Below are 19772 nucleotides of genomic sequence, written 5' to 3' on the forward strand. Positions count from 1 at the left end.
GGAGAGCCAAAGACAGCCTGTAACACTGCCTGCCAAGAAGAAGATGGGGTCTAATGGATACTCTACGTGCTGTATTATCTAGGGGGTATACTGAAACGTCCTTTACTTTATAAAGGTGGAGTGGTATGGGTTCTGTCACCCACTGTAGGTTGGCAAAGGTGGCTATGGTGAGCAGTGTGGTGAACTCCCTGAGCTGTGACCAGTCTGCACTGGAAGGCCAGCTAAGAGTGAGATTTCATTTCTCTTTCCCTCCCCCTTTTTATGGCAGGGAAAGGAAGTGAAACTACAAATGCAGAGGAAGACAAACTGTCTCTCGTCTTCCACTCTGGCAGAAATATAGCGTAACAACTGCACTGAACACTTAAATTCTCTAATATCTTCTTTCCTAATCTTTTTTTTTTTTGTGGATATATAGGTTCTAAAGCCCAACAGCTTTTACAAGGTCTGCAAGCCACTGATGAAAGTCAGCAACTACAGGCAGTGATTGAGATGTGCCAGCTGTTGGTCATGGGAAATGAAGAAACATTAGGAGGATTTCCAGTCAAGAGTGTTGTACCAGCTTTGGTAAAAACAAACAAAAAACTGTGTTTCTGTTGGAAGATAAAATATTTCACTTAATATCTTGCTTAAATGAAGTATTTAAAATGGAACAACAAATGCCTTTGACGTTAGCTTGCACATAGAACTAACACTGGAATTATCAATGTGTCATTTCTTTCTTCTCTTTTTAGTATGGAGTTCATTTTTGTGCACAGTTCTAATAATGTAACTCTTTATCTCTTAGAGCTAATAACTTGAATGGGTATATAAAAGATATCACTTGTGTTCCTGCAAATATATGAAGGGGATGTGTTTTGATGGTCTAAGGAATGAGTGTGTAATGCGTTACTAATTATACTAAAGTACTAACAAAAAAAAACAGGTGGCATGTAGTTTACTTTTCTTCCATAGCTTGCTTGCATTAGGTTCTGCAAATACTGTCTGTTCTTGCTCTATGATCTACTTTTTCCTGATCTGCTTTTTAGCATCATTTTTTTTCCTAAATAAGTTATGCTATACTGGGCCTCACTAGTCAGTATTTTTTTTTAGAATTGATGAGGATTAGTGGGCCTAAAATTTAAAATACTTCCAGGAACAGTTCCTATTCTCCCTTCTTATTTGCATAGCCTTCAGGCTGTAGTATGTGTATTGTTGGGTATTTCTTCAGAAAAACAGCCCCCAGAACTTTGTGATTCCAGTAAATAGCCTTTAAGTTGCAGTTTAACAGAGTCTGCTTGCCATTGAGTCTTTCTCCTCTGGTAAGAATTGGTAAATGTCAGTGGAAAAAGTCCTTGCTGCACATGTTGTCAGTAAGGTAGTTGCTGCTTAGAAGGACTTAAATTTTATGTTGAAATGCAAACTGCAGCAAGTAGTCAAAAGTATACAGAAGTAGAACAGCAAACTTTTAAACAAAAACCACTAAAAATGCTTAGGAAAAAAAAGCTCATTACATGTTTAAAGAGAAAATTGTCAAGTCTGCCCGCATTGTGAGATAAGGTCTGATAGATGGTTTTGAAGACAGTGCACTTACTTCAACGTAAGGTTATTGTATGCCTCTGGATACTATGGTCAGAACAAATGGAAGTGCTTTAAGAGAATATAGAAAATCCAATTCTGTAACCATCAGATAATTTTCAGGATGGATGTGGTTCTTCCATGCCTGGAGGCAGGTGTGAGCCAAGAGAATGATGTATAGGAAAAACGTGAAACTTCTTCCACAGCTGTCTCATGGGTTAATTTACATTTAAGTGATTGTGCTTTTATGTTGCAGCAAAATCTGTACAACTGGTGTATACTTGTATATTTAAAACAAGACAGAAAACCCACCACCACCTATGCTGATTCATATGATTCATATGATGTATTTCAATTAATATTGTGTAAACCATAGTCTAAAACTATGCATGGCTATGCATGGTTATGTATGTATGTTAGGTGGAGTGTGTGTGTATATATACACGTATACTTAAAAAGCATTATCTGTTTTTGAGGGCACGTTTTGCAAAACTTTGTCTCATGAAGCTAAACTTTGTCTTGCTAATTCTGTAGTAGATCAAGAATAGGTAGTGACTCTTGTAACTTCTACTGAAATTCAAAGCCCCGAGTCAAAAGCTACAATATAGATTTGTGTTTGTTATGTTGAGATCTTTATACTCTTTACTAAGTTAAGAATCTTTTTTTGAACAGATAACATTGCTGCAGATGGAGCACAACTTTGACATAGTAAGTAATCTGTAATTCTTAAGAAATGTTTTTGAACAAGTGTATCAGCTGAACTTGTAACAAATCTATATATTTAATAGATGAACCATGCTTGTCGGGCCTTAACATACATGATGGAAGCACTTCCTAGATCATCTGCTGTAGTGGTTGATGCAATTCCTGTCTTCTTGGAAAAGGTAACATGAAATCAAAACAGTATTGAAAAAATCTTAGGGGTTTCTGTCTTAACTTCTGTTTTAACTTCAGGATTACCCTCAATATAATAGTTTCTTTCATAGTTTATATGATGCTGCATAGCATATCAGAAGCTTCTAAGATGGGTTTACTCTTTATTCATATCCTTAATGAAAAGCACTCTCTGATTCACAGAAAACTTTGGTGTTGCAAAGATACTGAGTTATACAAACTAATAACGTGAGGAGTAGCTACATAGCTGATCTGGCCTTCAATTACTTAATTTGGTTACCGCTAGCAGTGTAGCTGCATTAGCACGTCTTAGTCTAACATTAATGAAGAAAACTGTCTTTACAAAGCGATTTAACAATTGATCTACAAATATTCTTGTTCTATTCTAGTTGCAAGTTATTCAGTGCATTGATGTGGCAGAGCAGGCGCTGACAGCCCTGGAGATGTTATCACGCAGGCATAGTAAAGCCATTCTGCAGGCAGTAAGTATGAAAGAAATCATCCTTTACTTCGACATAGCAATTCCCACATGGGTGGTCTGAAAGCTCTGTGAAGATGAAGCAAGAAAATCAGTTTCAGTAACTTTTAGTATTGCTGAGAGTAAAAACCATTTCTTTGTTTTGTTATAGGGTGGGTTGGCAGACTGCTTGCTCTATCTGGAATTCTTCAGTATAAATGCACAGAGGAATGCACTAGCTATCGCTGCCAACTGCTGCCAGAGTATAACACCTGATGAGTTTCACTTTGTGGCAGACTCTTTGCCACTGCTTACACAAAGGTTAACCCATCAGGTAAGAAGCTATTACAAAGCAGAAAGTTTCACTTTGATCTGAAAGGAGTATAAAGCTACCTCCAGATACCTAGTTCTTACTGTGTATTGTTTGCCTTTGCAATCTGCTAACTACCTTAAAGCTTCTATACTGTCAAGCTGTGATACTTCGGTGTGCATATGAGGCTCTTGTTTTTCTAACTGTGCTGTAAGGATTCATGACGCCCATGTTAACTTTGTAAAATGAGATAAGTAAGGTACCTGAACTGAGAGCATGACTGACTGTGGTTTTGTTGTCCTTACTTGTTGCCTCATCAATAAGAGTAAATCTTGTAGTAATGCTGTTCTTTTTTTTCCTAATAAAGGAGTTGCAAGGTTCTTTCCTACTTCTGGAAAGCTTGAGTTTCAATTAATGTTATGCTGTGAGGATTAGTTTGCTGGTTTGACCTTGGGGATGAATTTCGCTCTTTTAAAAAAAACAAAAAAGGCGAAAAAAACAACACTTATTCCTGCACAATAGTTTCAAGTAGTTGGTTCTAAATCACGGAACTCTAAAGATCTGCCTATTCTGTAATGCTGCTGTGATAATAAATGGGCACTCATAATGACTATTGCACCAAAAGAAATTTGAACAATGCTGCTTAGTTGGCAGAGGGTGAAAAAAGACCATCTGACTGGTCTTTTTGAGATGTTTTATGAATGTCTTTATGACAGCCTAGTCTAATGAAAGTTAAAATTGTTTAATTCAAATAAATACTTAATGTTTTCTTTTAATAGGACAAAAAGTCTGTTGAAAGCACTTGTCTCTGTTTTGCACGGCTAGTGGACAACTTCCAGCATGAGGAGGTAAGGGGGTGTGTGTGTTGTTTTTTTCTGCAGGTGGGGTGGGTTTGTTTGTTTCCTTCCTTTGTCTGTCATAAGGGATTACCTTTTGAAATCGCATTAATGCTTTTGATTTTGTTTTCTTCTGAAGAACTTGCTCCAACAGGTTGCTTCCAAGGACTTGTTAACAAATATCCAGCAACTCTTGGTAGTGACGCCTCCAATCCTGAGCTCAGGAATGTTCATCATGGTGGTGCGCATGTTTTCCTTAATGTGCTCCAATTGTCCGACACTTGCAGTCCAGCTTATGAAGCAAAGTGAGTTCTTGGTTTTTCGTGTCTTGGGGGCCTACTTAAAATTGTGCCTGTGGTTAGGATGGAACTCTAAGCACTTGATTAAACAAATATGTTCTTTTTCTTTCTTACTGTGCTGCTTCTGGGATACAAAACTTTTAGTTAATCCCATTGAAAGTATTTGTTCTGTTTTCTGTTCCCCCCACTACCTCCCTTTCCTGTTTCTAGCTGTTGTCACTGCGATGCTCACCTGATCTTTTCTGAGTCTGTATTAACTCTGCAAGTTGCTTTTATTTCAACACAAATTATATAATTATTTAATAATTAAGTAGGGGAAATGTGATTTAAGGGCTTTTTCAAAGGGAAAACATAATGAAAAGTAACTGCTGTGTAGCTGTTTTGGTCTGCTCTCTGTTCCTTCTTTTCATCTTGTGAAATTTGACTTGCAACTTCAACTGCCCTGTATGTTCCCCTGCTTTCTTCCCTGCCTTGTGTGTTTAGTGATATTCCCCACTCGCTGCTTTCTCTTAAAGGAGAAGTGGGAGGTGGGGGGTGGAAATGAAAAACCCACAAACCCCATGTCAGAGAACAGACACACATTTTGTAATGTCTAGAAAGATGTTTTTTGTCCTACGTTGTATTCTGCCTGTTTGTTTAGGGCAGTGACTATTTCTTCTATATAGCATTCAACACAAGCTGGAGTCTGTATACCAGTGTGAACAATCTGAATAATAATTTTACAGATATTGCAGAAACTCTTCACTTTCTCCTTTGTGGAGCCTCAAATGGGAGTTGTCAAGAACAAATTGACCTTGTTCCACGAAGTCCTCAAGAACTTTATGAGCTTACTTCTCTTATCTGGTAAGTTATCTACTTTAAGTTTTTGGATCTGGTAAAGGTGTTAAATTCTGTAACTCTAAAATGAAGGCAAAGAGCATTCAGCTCAGATGGACTTCATTGTATACTGCTAGTAAAATGCTGTTTTAATGATCGTTTCAGTGAACTGATGCCTTGTCTGCCAAAAGAGGGGATCTTTGCTGTCGATACTATGCTGAAGAAAGGAAATGCACAAAATACCGATGGCGCAATATGGCAGTGGCGAGATGACAGGGGTCTCTGGCATCCCTATAACAGGATTGATAGTCGAATAATAGAGGTATATCTGTGTGGTGATGTTCTTTAAAAGTCGTATAGGGAACTGAGTGCTTTTCTTTGTGGTTTTGAAACCAGACATCTTTTGAGAAAGAAGCACATGAATTTCTCAAACATCCTGCTGTAATGTAGCACTGGGTATTCAGTAATGGAGGAACTGTTGAATGCTTAATCACTGTTTTTATTGTATTTCTGTCCATCACTGGTTTTTGCTACTGTGTTGTGTCTCTCACCACTTTGGTATGAATTCCTTTTTTGCTAAGGCTTTCTTAACTTTAAACTCTTCTTTGTTTGTTCTTACCTTTAAACTCTACTTTGTCTTTAGGCAGCTCATCAGGTGGGTGAGGATGAAATAAGCCTGTCAACACTTGGGCGTGTCTATACTATTGATTTTAACTCTATGCAGCAAATAAATGAGGATACTGGAACAGCACGTGCCATTCAGCGGAAACCAAACCCTTTAGCCAATACAAACACTAGTAAGTATAGCTTACGAGACATCCAGTATCTCTAGCTATATATATCTAACTAATGCTGTATACAGTAGTCAATTTATTGGCCAATGCATTTCTTGTTTGATACATTTCTTGTTCCTATGGAACATCAAACTAGTTTGAATAACTGGAAGACAGCTTTACAACCATTCAAATTGAAATACATTATTTTAAACGTATGAACCTCCTTTTCAGCAGACTGAAAATGCATAAAAATTGGGGGATGGGGAGGTTTCCTGGCTTGGAGTTTTATGAAACAATGTTCATACTTTTTTGTTTTTGTTTAAAAAAAAAAAAAAACACAAAAACAAACAAAAAAAACTTTGCTATGGCACAGAAATATATAACAATGGAATAAACACAATTTGGCATTGTTAGAAGAAGAGGATTTGTAGCTGTGTTCTTGACATCAGTTTGACTCTTGTTTACTAGATTAGCATATCTTTTCAGTTCAAGATCTAAACTTTTTCAGTTTCAAAAAAGAAAAAACAAACAAAAAACAAGCACTTTGGAGCAGAGATGCAAAGAACTATTCAGTGATTTGTTGCACAATTTCTCACAGGTGGACATTCAGATTTGAAGAAGGATGATGCCCGAGCACAACTAATGAAAGAAGACCCAGAACTGGCAAAATCCTTTATTAAAACATTGTTTGGTGTCCTTTATGAAGTATATAGTTCTTCAGCTGGACCTGCTGTTAGACACAAGTGCCTTAGAGCAATACTTAGGATAATTTATTTTGCTGATGCTGAACTTCTGAAGGATGTGCTGAAAAACCATGCTGTTTCAAGGTAGGTTCATGAAAAATTGTAAATGAAACTAGTTTGGATCTTACAGCTCAAATTGACTTATCTTTTATCTTTATAAATCCTTTTATTTGTTTGCCCAAAGCTGGGTCTGCCTAGCTTCTCAAGACTTTTTTAATCTTAGATTTTGCAGTAGGGCTGACTGTAAACTTCCATAATAGAAACTCTTATTACTTACATGGTTCTGTGTACTAGTTATGTCAAATATTACTACTTACTGTTTTTCCTAATTTCTAAAGTTTGCCTGTAGCAAGGTGAATTTTGAGGTAATATTCTGAACAATAACAGACTTCTCAGGCAATATGCTGGAAAGTTCAGTTCTATTCATGAAACATCCCCTACTTGCTATACTATTAGGATAGGGGTGTAGACAAAAGGATGCAGTTAGAGAACTGACTGCTTGTTTTGAAAAACTTTGTACCACCTTTGAAAAACTAAACTACTTTCCTTTGTGCCACATGTAAAAACTTGGCATAAGTGACTTAGGTGGCAGAAGAACTGTCTTTTACTTATAACTCTTATGAAAGTGCAGTGAAATTTGCTTGTTTCGGATTAATACTGAGAGCGTATGCAAGATGAACTGGCTTGATTTTCTTTTTTTTTTTTTTTTAAAAAACGACAAACCTGACTTTAACAAATCATCTGTTGTAGTCATATTGCCTCCATGCTGTCAAGTCAAGACCTTAAGATAGTAGTTGGAGCCCTGCAGATGGCAGAAATCTTAATGCAAAAGCTACCTGACATTTTTAGCGTTTACTTCAGAAGAGAAGGTAATCCTTTCTTTATTTCCCTCCTGTACCCCTCTGTGCCCCTCCCTCTGTAGTTAGTATTTTGGGGGTAGGGTGTGTGTCCAAATCCCCTTTCCCCAAATTGTAACAAGTCCATCTGTCAAGCGCAATAAAGGCAAATCCATGTAAGCTGTCCTCATGACTGGAGAGGAGCTGACCAAGGCTCTGGAGGAGACACATGTATTTTCTGACATCTGAAACAAGTTTGTACAGGCTTACTAGATGCTAGAGAACTTAAGTTTAGGCTGGAGAAGGCTAGCAGAAGTTACATGGGTAGTCTTACTGGACAAAATGAATGAATCTTAGGTGGGGAGTCTGAAGCTACTATGACTTTTTAGCCACTGTTAATGCTGTTGTCACTTTTCTTTTTAAACTATGTAGGTTAATTTTTTTTCAGAAAGAATTAATCTGCTTTTAAAATATGTGCGCATGCAAAAGGTGCAATAGTCAAACCACAGGTTAAACCTATTTCTGTCTCTGCAAACACAATCCCCAACCTCCCCCTCAAAAAGCCCCAAAGACCCCCCAAGCATAAAGACTACTTCTTTTTTGAAGGAGTGATGCACCAAGTGAAAAACTTAGCAGAGTCTGAGGCTTTGCTAACAAGCCCACCAAAAGTATGCACTAATGGATCAGGAACGCTGGGTACCACTACAACAATAAGTACTGGAACAGCCACTGCTGCCAGTAATGCAGCTGCAGATTTGGGCTCTCCCAGCCTACAACACAGCCGGGAGGATTCTTTGGATCTGAGCCCACAGGGGTAAGTGTGCTATTTCTTCTGAACAAATGATCTGATCTTTTCTCTTCAAAAAAAAAAATAATCTTGACTGATGTGGGCTGCTACAGTATCAGCTGCATTTTGCTGTGTATTTTCCTCTCAAGTTAGTAAAATGAAGAGGTGAAGTGACCAATTAGTAGCTCTAACTCATTTCATATGAAATGCTTTAAAAAGCAAACAATTAAAACAAAGAAACAAAAAACCACAACCAAACAAAAACTAGTGACCTGATACATATGATGTAATGGTAGGAAACAATCCATGCTTTTTGGGGAGAGACTGGAGAATGCCAAGAGCAACAGCTGTAGTCTCATGTAACTCTTGAGGACAGGGATTCTTTCAGAGGATTCTTTCAGAGAAGTGCTAGCTATGGTGTGTGGCTCCTTTCTGCTGGGGACTGGAGGGAGAAGTCATCCGTAACTTAATAATAAGGGGCAAGCAGGTCAAGTGTCTTTTGTTGTTTGTTCAATAATTTGTGTATATTTTGTATTAAATGCATTCAAATAAAGGAACGATGACATGTTATGAACAGTTATGACAGTTCCTCAGAATTCAAATGTCTATTCAGTGGTACTCCTGTCTGTATTTGACTGCCAGGGGTGACAGCAAGCAAAGTCCCTTCTTTCTCGATGGAGTAATCACTTTGTCCTTCCCATTAAATTAGAGTTGAGGCCCCCTCTGTCTGTTCTTCCCTTGTTTCCCCCTTGTTATGGATTGGAACCTTTTATATCCTTGAGGATATATCTGGTAGATGCATCTTGAATGGAAAGGATGGGTATGCCTATGAATGTGACGGATGGAATCATGATACTTTATTCTTAAATTTGGACAGACGACTGAGTGATGTTCTAAAGAGAAAAAGACTGCCAAAACGAGGGCCAAGGAGACCAAAATACTCTCCTCCAAGAGATGATGAGAAAGTAGACAATCAAGGTAAAATATGCATAATGTGACACTAACTCCTAAATTGAAAGTAAGCTTATAAGCTGTCAACAGTGCTAGCTCTAATAAACATTGATTCTAGGAGATCCTCTGAATTTTTTTTTGCTTTCTACAGCTAAAAGCCCTACAACTACTCAATCTCCTAAATCTTCCTTCTTGGCAAGTTTAAATCCTAAAACATGGGGAAGATTAAGCACACAGTCTAACAGTAATAACATTGAACCAGCACGAACAGCAGGAGTAAGTGGTCTTGCAAGGGCTGCTTCCAAGGATACAATTTCCAATAACAGGTATGCAAGTCAAAATACACATACTGTGAAGATGATTTTTAGGTGCAGCCACTTTGTTAAAAGCTATCAGGTGATTAGGTAGCACATCAATGATATTTTGGGGGTAAGCACTGTTAAAAACAATTCTAGGAAAAGAACGAAAAACTGTGGATTCATCACTCAGGGTATTCAAGGTTGGGTTGGGCAGGTCTTTGAGCAACCTGATCTGGTGAAAGATGGCTTTGTGCATGACGGGGGAGGGGGTTTGAGCTAGATCTTTGGACTAGATGATCTTCCCGACCCAGTCTTTAATAAGAACTTTAGGAAGAAAAACTAACTTATTTTCATAGCATATAGTAATGTACTAGGGAAAAGTTGGAGAATTGGGAAAAAATGTGTGCAACAAGTAATCAGCATAAAATGTCTTTATTACATTTGAATAAAAGGGAAGGCTTGTTATCTATGCTTGTTGTTAGGCATGGAGAGAAGTAGTCTGGTTGTTGTTACTTGTAATATTGAGATATGCAAATGCTAAGCGTATGGCCAAATGACTTATATATGCTTCTTTACAGAGAAAAAATTAAGGGCTGGATTAAGGAGCAGGCCCATAAATTTGTAGACCGTTACTTTAGTTCTGAAAACATGGACGGAAGCAATCCTGCACTAAATGTTTTACAGAGACTTTGCACTGCAACTGAACAACTCAACCTCCAGGTTAGAAGTGACAGACTTGTTTGAAACGGGTGGAAATTGAAGCAGTACAAGTGCTTAAGAGGAGGCCGTGGGTCTAGAGGAAAGCTGGCCATCTTAGACAATATGGCCAATATTTTAACTGTAGTTTTCGTTATTTTAAGCAACGATGCAATGTTTCTTAAACTTGTGGTTCTTTTTTTTTTTAATTTCTATATAACCTTTGACACATTATCTTTTATGATAAATGACTTGCGTTAACAGTGGTATTGTTTGTTCCTGGTGATGTATCACTTCAAGCATTTTCTTTCTGATTCAAAAATTCTGCAGTTAAGTGTTAGAGATTGACTTTCTACCTACGGAAGAACATAATTTGTAGTCAGAACTTCAGGCAGGGGCTGTGGAGTGGTTAGTAGTATTTAGCTGAAAGGACAGAAGAAATACAGGTTGGGCCAAATGTAGTAGAATTTCAAGAATTTGAGCCTTGCTTGTCAGGCAGTTGTGATCCTTGACAAATAGCTACTTTACAAGTTCAAGATTTAGACTAAACAGTTGACTTAGGTTGACCTAAGGAATCATTAGAATATGAAACTTTACTACCTCCTTCTCTCCACACAGATGTACCGTACAAGTATTTATTTTTCTTTGCATTTTGTTTGGAGCTCATCTTTAGTTTACAGGAGACAGAAATAAGACCCTGCATTTCTTTTAAAAGCCGGGGGTGGTGGTGGTATATATAGTTACCTCTAATGTATACTTTTGAACAGAGAAGTTGCTTATCCTCAATTTACTTTCTCAGTCATGACTTCTATTGAGTTACTAAAAAGAAACCTTTTTCCCTGTAAGAGCTCTTCTGTGTCGTGGGAGGAGAGTGTTTCTTAATCCCTTATTACTTGGGTAGTAAAATATCTTCATATTTTTTCAGGTGGATGGTGGAACAGAGTGCCTTGTAGAAATCCGTAGCATTGTCTCGGAATCTGACGTCTCCTCATTTGAAATCCAGCACAGTGGATTTGTGAAACAACTGCTGCTTTATTTGACATCTAAAAGTGAGAAAGATGCTGTAAGCAGGGATATCAGATTAAAAAGATTTCTTCATGTATTTTTTTCCTCTCCAGTAAGTTTTATTGTTTACTTGGGCATTCTTAGCTTTCTTTCTCTTAAGTTGTACATACGTGACTGTTGGAGAGGTTCAGCAATGACCTTAACTCTGAGGTGCTATAAGGAATGCTTTGTTTATGACTAAGATATGTAACACTACAATTTACACAGAATTCTGTGTCTTTACAGAACAAAAATCTTTAGAATACCTTGTTTCAGTGAAGCTTCCTGCTCCTGGTTAGATTTAATAGCCTTACAGATTTTAAGCATTAATTGCTAAACTAAATGAAAAGTGCCTTCTTGAAACAAGTCTCATGTGCTATGTAGTCTAGTTGTTCTGATATTGCTAGTACTTGCAGTGAGAGCACTGAGTTCTAACCTTTTTGTATACTGTGTGTGTTGAAAGTTATTGAAGGCGCATTAATTGAAGCATGTAACCAAAACATTTGAATATATTCCAGCTTCCTGGAGAAGAGCCACTTGGAAGATTAGAGCCATTAGAAAATGCACCTTTGTTGGCATTGGTCCATAAAATGAACAATTGCCTCAGTCAGATGGAACAGTTTCCGGTCAAAGTGCATGACTTTCCCAGTGGAAATGGAACAGGGAGCAGGTAAGGATTAATGCTCAGGTAACAGTTTCGTTGGAAGCTTTTGTTTGCCAAGCCTTGATTCAACCAACACTGAAAGTTCCAGGAGGTAATGGAGAATTCTGACCCTCTTAAAGACAAAAGCAGTTACACAGTTGCCTCTTTTTATTCAGAGAGGGGTTGAATATTTAAACAGATCTTTGGTGACAGTCCGAAACTACTTCCCCCTTAGAGTGGGGATGGATGCAGTCACTGAACTTAAACTTCAAAAATTCACGTCTTCCTTGTCCCCATGTAACCAACACCAGAAAGACATAATCTTTGTTGGTAACACTGTTTTTTTAGTGAAGTGATGAACTGCTGCAAGTTTGTGTTAAAGTGTTCAACTTTATTTGGACAGGTTCTCTTCTCTTGGATGATAATAGATTGAGTGATAACAGTTGGCTGTCATAGTTCAAAATAACTGTAGACATGTCCTGTGTCTTAATATAGATCTTAATATAGATTAAATTTAGAATCCTATTAAATATTTATGTTCTAAGTAACAAACTTGAACTACTGAAAACCTATTTCTGCAGTTTATTTTCTGTACTTTTCTGTAGTAAATCAATACTATTTTTCATTCAGTGTATAGCAGCTAGAAAGTCTACTAGAGTACAGGCTGCATGTGAGTTCTGGGAGTATTTTTGGTGCTACCTGAAGGCTCAGTTTAATTATATGGATATTCTTTGGACTACTCAAAAATTAAAGAATAGTTTTCAGAGCATATGTATATTTTCCACACTCCTTCCCTTTTAAAGCTTGAAGTGCCATAAACTTCTTTTTCAAGTAGCAAGACAGAGTGGACATTTTATCACCAGTTGTGATAGAACATCCATTATAATAGGTGTGTTAGAGCCTCATGCTGTAGCATAATGTACACTGAAGTTCAGTACTTGTTTAGTGAGACTTAAATAAAAATTACTGGGGATGAATGCAATATATGGTTTTCTAATACTTGAAGGAATTACTGTTCTTGGTGTTAGCTTTTTCAAATAGTGTATGCTCTGTAATCTTAATCCTTCCTAATATGCACTATGTTTATAAAAAGGGATAACTACAAAAGTCACACTTGCTAGTCATGAAAGAAAAATTCTGCTACTTTTTGTTAGAATACTAAATGTGGAAAGTCAGACTACTGCAGCAGTGTTTGACTGCTAGTCTTACTGTAGATTATGTCAATTAAGATTTTGAGGCATTAAGATTTGGTAGTCTTTCACTAGTACCTGGAAACAGAAGCAGCACAAGAGTAAGAGGTTTGAGTAAGAACTATTAGCTTGAGTATTGATAGCTTGCAACATGCGTATAAACTATACTTGGCAAGAAAAAACAGAGAAGGTCTTGGTTTGTCTCTTTAGGTCATTAAAAAACATGAGAGAGATTTGCATTTTCCATCCTCAATTCCTATCCTCATAGTACTGCAGGTAAACACAGCTCTAACTCTTCTGTGGCATCAGCTGACCACTGAAGAACTTCATACCTCAAAGATGGGCAGTATAGGCCATATTATAATCAGACCTCGGACTGGACTTTCCCTTAAACCATGCGGCTTCTGTTGGAAATAAAACTTTGTCCAACTTAGATTCTGGAATTCTTCTAGAATAAAAACCTTCACCTGTTTATCTGACTCTTCATAGTTTGTTCTTAAAGAAATAAGATGAGAAATTATACTCTGTGAATGAACACAAGTGGATTCTTAAATGCATGTATAAGCCTATTTTAATGCACTTTTAATGCAATTATGGTTATTAGATTCTTTGTGTAGCAACTTTTTTTCACAAATTATTTTGAGTTTTTCTCTTAACAGAGGATCACAAGCTTTAAAGTTCTTCAATACACATCAATTAAAATGCCAGCTGCAAAGACACCCAGACTGTGCTAATGTGAAACAGTGGAAGGGTGGACCTGTGAAGATTGATCCTCTGGCTTTGGTACAAGCCATTGAAAGATACCTTGTAGTTAGAGGTATTTGTCTTATGTTGTCATTGTGTGTATTTTGCTGCTTAAGATAAAGTCTGTAAAAGCTTCTGAGGATTATGCTGAAGACAAACATGAGGTACTTATAAATGTATCTCATTCACAGTGGGGGTAGAGTAAGGCTGAAAAATAAAGCTGCCTCTTCCTGGGACAAACGTTTCCTGTTTGTAAACAATTCTATCTAAATAACAGTAGGGTAGCCAATCTGATAGTGAACTTGATTATAATTTGGGGAGTTCGCAAATTTGAAATATATATATTTGAAAAATACTGAAATTTGTTCTAAAATGGATGAACCTTACATTTTTGAATTTACGTGTTTTGGAAGTGTTTTAAGAAGTGGGGTTTATAAAGGAGTACAAAAGCATTACTACATTTTGTGTAAAAGCAAGTAAGTATGTCTTTTTCCTTTCTTTTCTCAGGTTATGGAAGAGTTAGAGAAGATGATGAGGATAGTGATGATGATGGGTCAGATGAAGAAATAGATGAATCTTTGGTAAGGATTCCCTTTGTGGGTAAGGGAAGGGGATGGTATAGAAAGAAGCTTAAAGGAAAGCAACAAGTTTCCTAACTTGTGTGGTTTTCTGGTTTTTGTTTTGTTCAGGCTGCTCAATTCTTAAATTCAGGGAATGTGAGACATAGACTGCAATTTTACATTGGAGATCACTTGCTGCCATATAATATGACTGTGTATCAAGCAGTTAGGCAGTACAGTTTGCAAGCTGAAGAGGAGAGGGAGTCTACGGATGATGAAAGCAACCCATTAGGAAGAGCTGGGATTTGGACAAAAACACATACCATTTGGTAAGTTGGCTGGAGAAATCAAGGGACAGCCTCTCCAGTTTGAGAGAGAGATATAAATAAAGAAAAATTGAATATAACTCAAGAACTGAAGTTTTTATTTCAGCTTTAACTTGCACTGAAGTAAATTTATGGTAGTCAAACTAACAGTTCTGTAACTTTTCCTTCCGTATATGCAATACTAATTTTGAATTACCTTTTTAGGTACAAACCTGTGCGAGAGGATGAAGATGGTAGTAAGGACTGCGTTGGTGGTAAAAGAGGAAGAGCACAAACTGCTCCAACAAAAACCTCACCTAGAAATTCTAAAAAGCATGATGAACTGTGGCACGGTGAGTGTGTTGCTGTGGTAGTATGTTAACTCGTGAAATTACTGAAAGGATAGGGAGGAAGAGAGACATTTTAAAGCATACGTAGTACAAGAAGCTTCCTTGAAAGCACACGTTAATGTTGATGTTAAAACTAAACATGTAGTACTAAATGAATTGTCTAATGAAGTTGTTTGGTTGAGTGAATACCCTATGACAATACTACCTAGGTTTCTAATGTAAATCTTAGGGAGACTTTTGATTGATAAGTGTTGATAACAGTTTTTCTTTTTCATGCTAGATGGTGTATGCCCTTCGGTATTAAATCCTTTAGAAGTTTACCTCATATCTTCTCCACCTGAAAACATAACGTTTGAAGATCCTTCATTAGATGTTATTCTTCTTTTGAGAGTTTTACATGCTATCAGTCGATACTGGTATTATTTGTACGATGTAAGTATAGCACTTGTAAAATCACTTTCATACTTGATACAAACAGCTGTCCAGAAACACCATAAAATAGCCTTCTCCCTCTGTTTGGTCTGTGTCCTACACCCTGCCCTGCAATCAACCAACCAGAAAAAAAGAACAATGTAAATACTGTCTTCTTTCCCATACCTATTTATCTAACTTCTGATGAAGACTATGAATTCATATAATCAGTCATGTATGCTTTAGCATGTTAAATGCTTTCCATGTTACTTTCTTCAAGTTCAAAAATATCATTAATTCAGGAAAGAAAATGTGTAGTAGAAACCTACTCACTCTGTCTTTTTAGTCAGACTCTATTCACTGCTAAATTAGCAGTGAAACTTTTTTCCTGTGATAAGCAAATTGGAAGCGTTAAAATACTGTAGAAAGACTTTTTTTTTCCCCAATGTTTCTTTAACTAAAAATATCCTGTTCTTTAACATCACAGAACGCAATCTGCAAGGAGATTATTCCAACGTCAGAATTTATCAACAGTAAACTGACAGCAAAAGCAAACAGGCAGCTTCAGGATCCTTTGGTAATTATGACAGGAAACATACCAACCTGGCTGACAGAACTTGGAAAAACATGGTATGAATGACTTACTGTGTAGTATTTCTAATTTGAGTTCAGTAGGCCTCTTGGCTGAGCAACCCAGGTGCAGCATATATTTCACTTCTGAAAGTACTGGGGGAGAAAAAAGTGTAGTAACAAGTCTTAAGTTGCATAGTGAGGCTTGGATGATACACCTCTGCTGCATAATTTAAACCAAGCGTGGATGGTTAGACTGGCTGCAAAGTTTGGGCAACTTCTTAAGGGAATTCCTGAGCAGTTTAAAACTTTCTGATTGAAACAGAAATGTGGTTCTTTGTACCATTTATTCTCCTGTTAAATTGTGTAATGACTCTTATTTCATTGCATTTATCTTAGCACATTCAATATGGTATAAAAGGAAATATTTTTAAAACAATAGATAAAATACAGATCTTTATCAAGTTCTTATGTTATAAGCTCTAAGACTTTTGCGCTTGAAAGAATGAGAAGTCAGGATTGACATTCATGCTTTTTTTCGAGCATGTTAATTGAAGCCCCACTGGAAGTTCAACCCTAGAGAGACTACTTAGCCTTTTAATTTTCAGTGCTTCGATTTAATAATTTATTGTCCGGAATTTTTATGAAGAAATTTAGTGATTATCAGTGTATATTCTTATAAAAATATCTGTAGCGTTTACTCCATAAAACAATTTTTTCAGTTGTGATGTCAGTGGAGGACTACACTGTTAACATGCACAGGTCTTCAAGAATAGTAAAACTGACAAATAGGAAGCTTCTCTAATTGGTAGTCTTTTACAGATCATTTAAAGCGTTTCCGAAAATGATGAAAGGTAGAGTGCTTGTGCTGTTTCTAGGTTGGTTCCCTTTTTTCTCCTCTAAATACAGGAGCTTGAGCTATCTTAAGATCTTTTATCTGAATCAGATTTCCTAACTGCAAAGCAGTCTTCAACAAGTAAAGAAATACTTAATTTCTGGTACAGTACTGGAGTTGGTATCTCCTGGAAGAGTTCAGAATTTTCTTGGATTTGTGTGATGCCTTTTTAACTTCCCATCTCTATACTTTGGTCATAAGCATTGTCGTGCATTCCCCAGAGCTAATTCATGTCCTGGGGGTTTTCTTTGGAGGTTGCTTTTACCAGAGCATTTAATAAAGCACTGGCTTCAGGGCTACTACATTTGTGTTTTAAACTGTAGCCACAGATGCTAGTCAAATCTCAGCTAACAAATCCAATGCTCTTTACAGCCCATTTTTCTTTCCGTTTGATACCCGGCAAATGCTGTTTTATGTAACTGCTTTTGATCGTGATCGAGCCATGCAAAGACTACTGGATACTAATCCAGAAATCAATCAGTCAGATTCTCAGGATAGCAGAGTGGCACCACGACTGGACAGGAAAAAAGTAGGTATATATTGTTCAAAAATGGAATGAGTGACTTGTTAATTTTGCTATTGTTTCTAAGAATATCATTGTGAGAAGTTTAAGACATCAACTTTTGGTGTAGTATACAGGTAAAGGGGAGGCTTGTTTTCATTCGTTTCCAAGTCCCAGTGTTGAAAGCACAATGTCTTCTAGATATCTGCCATTAGATGGCAGAAGGCACTACAGTATACTCCACACTGCTTTTCCAGAACCAGCCTAATTTGGAAGTGGAATCTTTACAGTTTCTGAAATTATACACCAGGAATGAATGTCAAATTTTAGGTTATGTTAGTGATATTTCTGTAGGTTTGTCTGTAAACCCCTGATTTGCTTCAGGTAAAACTCTGAAATTCAGCCTATAGGATGTAGAGGCAGTGTTACTTGAATAAATGGCAACATTATCCTTCTATGCTGGGAGAATACTGTCACAACATGATGAAATGAAGCCATGACTATTTTTAATGGAGAGTGTCTTGGTGTCTGCCTTGAGTCTGGAGAGATATTATCCTTACTATACAGCAGATCTTAGTTTTAGATCTGCATGTTTTTGAATATCTCTGGAAGAAAAGAAGTGAGAATCTAGCCAACTAGAACATAGCTTCCACCATGAATCCTAGTGGTGTTCTCTTAGAAGCCTTCCACTTCCCCTACTAGAGAATCCGAGAGGGCAGAACAGAATATTATTTCCTTAAGTTTTTGGACTTAGGCATCTCTAGTCTGGTTCTAACATATTACTTTGAGGTATGTAAAAGCACATTACAACACTTCTGTTGTGTTACAGTCCTGCTGCCAGATTCTTAGTAGGAGTAGTACCTGTTAAGTTATTATATATATACAACTGTGAAGTGTTTTTCGTTTTTAATTGAATGTTTTATTCCTAGTCAGTTTTTATTTAGGAGAGAATTATTTTATAGAAGTATTAACTTAGAAATTGTTGAACTGTGGAACTAACTAGCATGGGGTGGAAAAAACTTGCATAACTTTTTCCTGTTGTAACTGCCTTGGGAACTGGGACTTACAGACGTAATTTCACTACTTAAAACTTCTCTAATGTGTAGCGCACTGTGAACAGAGATGAGCTGTTGAAACAGGCAGAATCTGTGATGCAGGATCTAGGCAGTTCAAGAGCCATGTTGGAAATCCAGTATGAGAATGAAGTAAGTAATGTCAATGCAGTCTAATTTAACCCCTTTTTGATGAAGATTAATACAAAAAGCTACAACTTCCTTAGAATGACTTGGTCAGACTCTTGGTCCTTATCATTGCTGGTGCTACAAAACTTTGTTAATTATCCCTCTTTCACTTGGCTATGATTCTTAGTTGCTAGGAAAAACTTAGATTTGTTATGCTAAATCTCATCAATCCTATTCTGAAGAGTATATTTTCTCTAACTCTGGGGAACAGCTACATTTCTATAATATGATCATTAGGTGGTTGATACTTTTATTCCATTATTTTTTGCTCCAATATGTGGTCTTCCTAAGCTGCTTCAATTGTATTGTAAATGTTGGCATAGCTATACTGTCTAGAGGCTTTTTGCAGTGCAGTTGTCATATAGCCTGTCACATACTATATTTTCTCAGTGTAAGTTGGGGTTTAGATATTCAAAGTGATCTAATAGACTCTTGTTTACTTACTTATTTTTCTCCCCCCTCCCCACTCCTCTCCCTTCCCTGCACCCTGCTTTCCCCTCTGAAGGTTGGCACAGGCCTAGGCCCTACACTAGAGTTCTATGCACTTGTATCTCAGGAACTACAGAGAGCGGATTTAGGCCTTTGGAGGGGAGAAGAAGTAACTTTAGCCAATCCAAAAGGTAAATGCTTTACTACCTGAGCTACCGGTGTTGTTTTGATACTGAATTGATTCTAAGTCTATGGATGTTTTCTTTTATAATCTTACAAGAAATTCTAAGTTGATACTTACCTGATAGCTTTTTGAAACTTGTCCAGAATGAAACTAGCAATGTGTATGTTGAACTTTTTTTTTCCCCTCACCCTTTCTCAACAGGAAGCCAGGAAGGTACCAAGTATATTCATAATCTTCAAGGCCTTTTTGCACTTCCTTTTGGTAGAACTGCCAAGCCAGCTCACATTGCAAAAGTTAAAATGAAGTTCCGCTTTTTGGGAAAACTAATGGCAAAGGCAATCATGGATTTTAGACTGGTAAGCTTAAAACAGAAAACATGATACTAAAGGGTTAGATAAGAATTCTAGTTCCCAGTTGTTGAAGGGAAAAAGTATCATTAAGAATCCTATG

The 19772-nt window shown here is 37.1% G+C and overlaps 1 protein-coding gene across 7 annotated transcripts in view; it reads left to right on the forward strand.

The window, feature by feature from the left end:
- TRIP12 (thyroid hormone receptor interactor 12) overlaps positions 1-19772 on the forward strand; it is a 76420-nt gene that overhangs the window by 47032 nt on the left and 9616 nt on the right. For 5 of the 7 annotated variants that reach the window (XM_084292054.1, XM_084292053.1, XM_084292057.1 and 2 more), the window contains 28 exons: positions 416-564; positions 2227-2262; positions 2343-2438; positions 2838-2930; positions 3078-3239; positions 3995-4063; positions 4191-4356; positions 5076-5193; positions 5332-5488; positions 5810-5963; positions 6541-6769; positions 7436-7554; positions 8128-8335; positions 9186-9286; positions 9411-9585; positions 10137-10278; positions 11180-11371; positions 11817-11968; positions 13776-13948; positions 14383-14456; positions 14565-14764; positions 14966-15093; positions 15371-15522; positions 15989-16131; positions 17339-17495; positions 18575-18673; positions 19215-19329; positions 19524-19678. In XM_084292054.1, the coding sequence (XP_084148180.1) occupies positions 416-564; positions 2227-2262; positions 2343-2438; positions 2838-2930; positions 3078-3239; positions 3995-4063; positions 4191-4356; positions 5076-5193; positions 5332-5488; positions 5810-5963; positions 6541-6769; positions 7436-7554; positions 8128-8335; positions 9186-9286; positions 9411-9585; positions 10137-10278; positions 11180-11371; positions 11817-11968; positions 13776-13948; positions 14383-14456; positions 14565-14764; positions 14966-15093; positions 15371-15522; positions 15989-16131; positions 17339-17495; positions 18575-18673; positions 19215-19329; positions 19524-19678 (3914 nt within the window). The remainder of the gene's footprint in view (positions 1-415; positions 565-2226; positions 2263-2342; positions 2439-2837; positions 2931-3077; positions 3240-3994; positions 4064-4190; positions 4357-5075; positions 5194-5331; positions 5489-5809; positions 5964-6540; positions 6770-7435; positions 7555-8127; positions 8336-9185; positions 9287-9410; positions 9586-10136; positions 10279-11179; positions 11372-11816; positions 11969-13775; positions 13949-14382; positions 14457-14564; positions 14765-14965; positions 15094-15370; positions 15523-15988; positions 16132-17338; positions 17496-18574; positions 18674-19214; positions 19330-19523; positions 19679-19772) is intronic. The other 2 variants (XM_084292055.1, XM_084292059.1) reach the window with 1 other exon arrangement.

The sequence above is a fragment of the Netta rufina genome (genome assembly GCF_964035555.1).
Source record: "Netta rufina genome assembly, chromosome: 9".
NCBI lineage: Eukaryota > Metazoa > Chordata > Aves > Anseriformes > Anatidae > Netta > Netta rufina.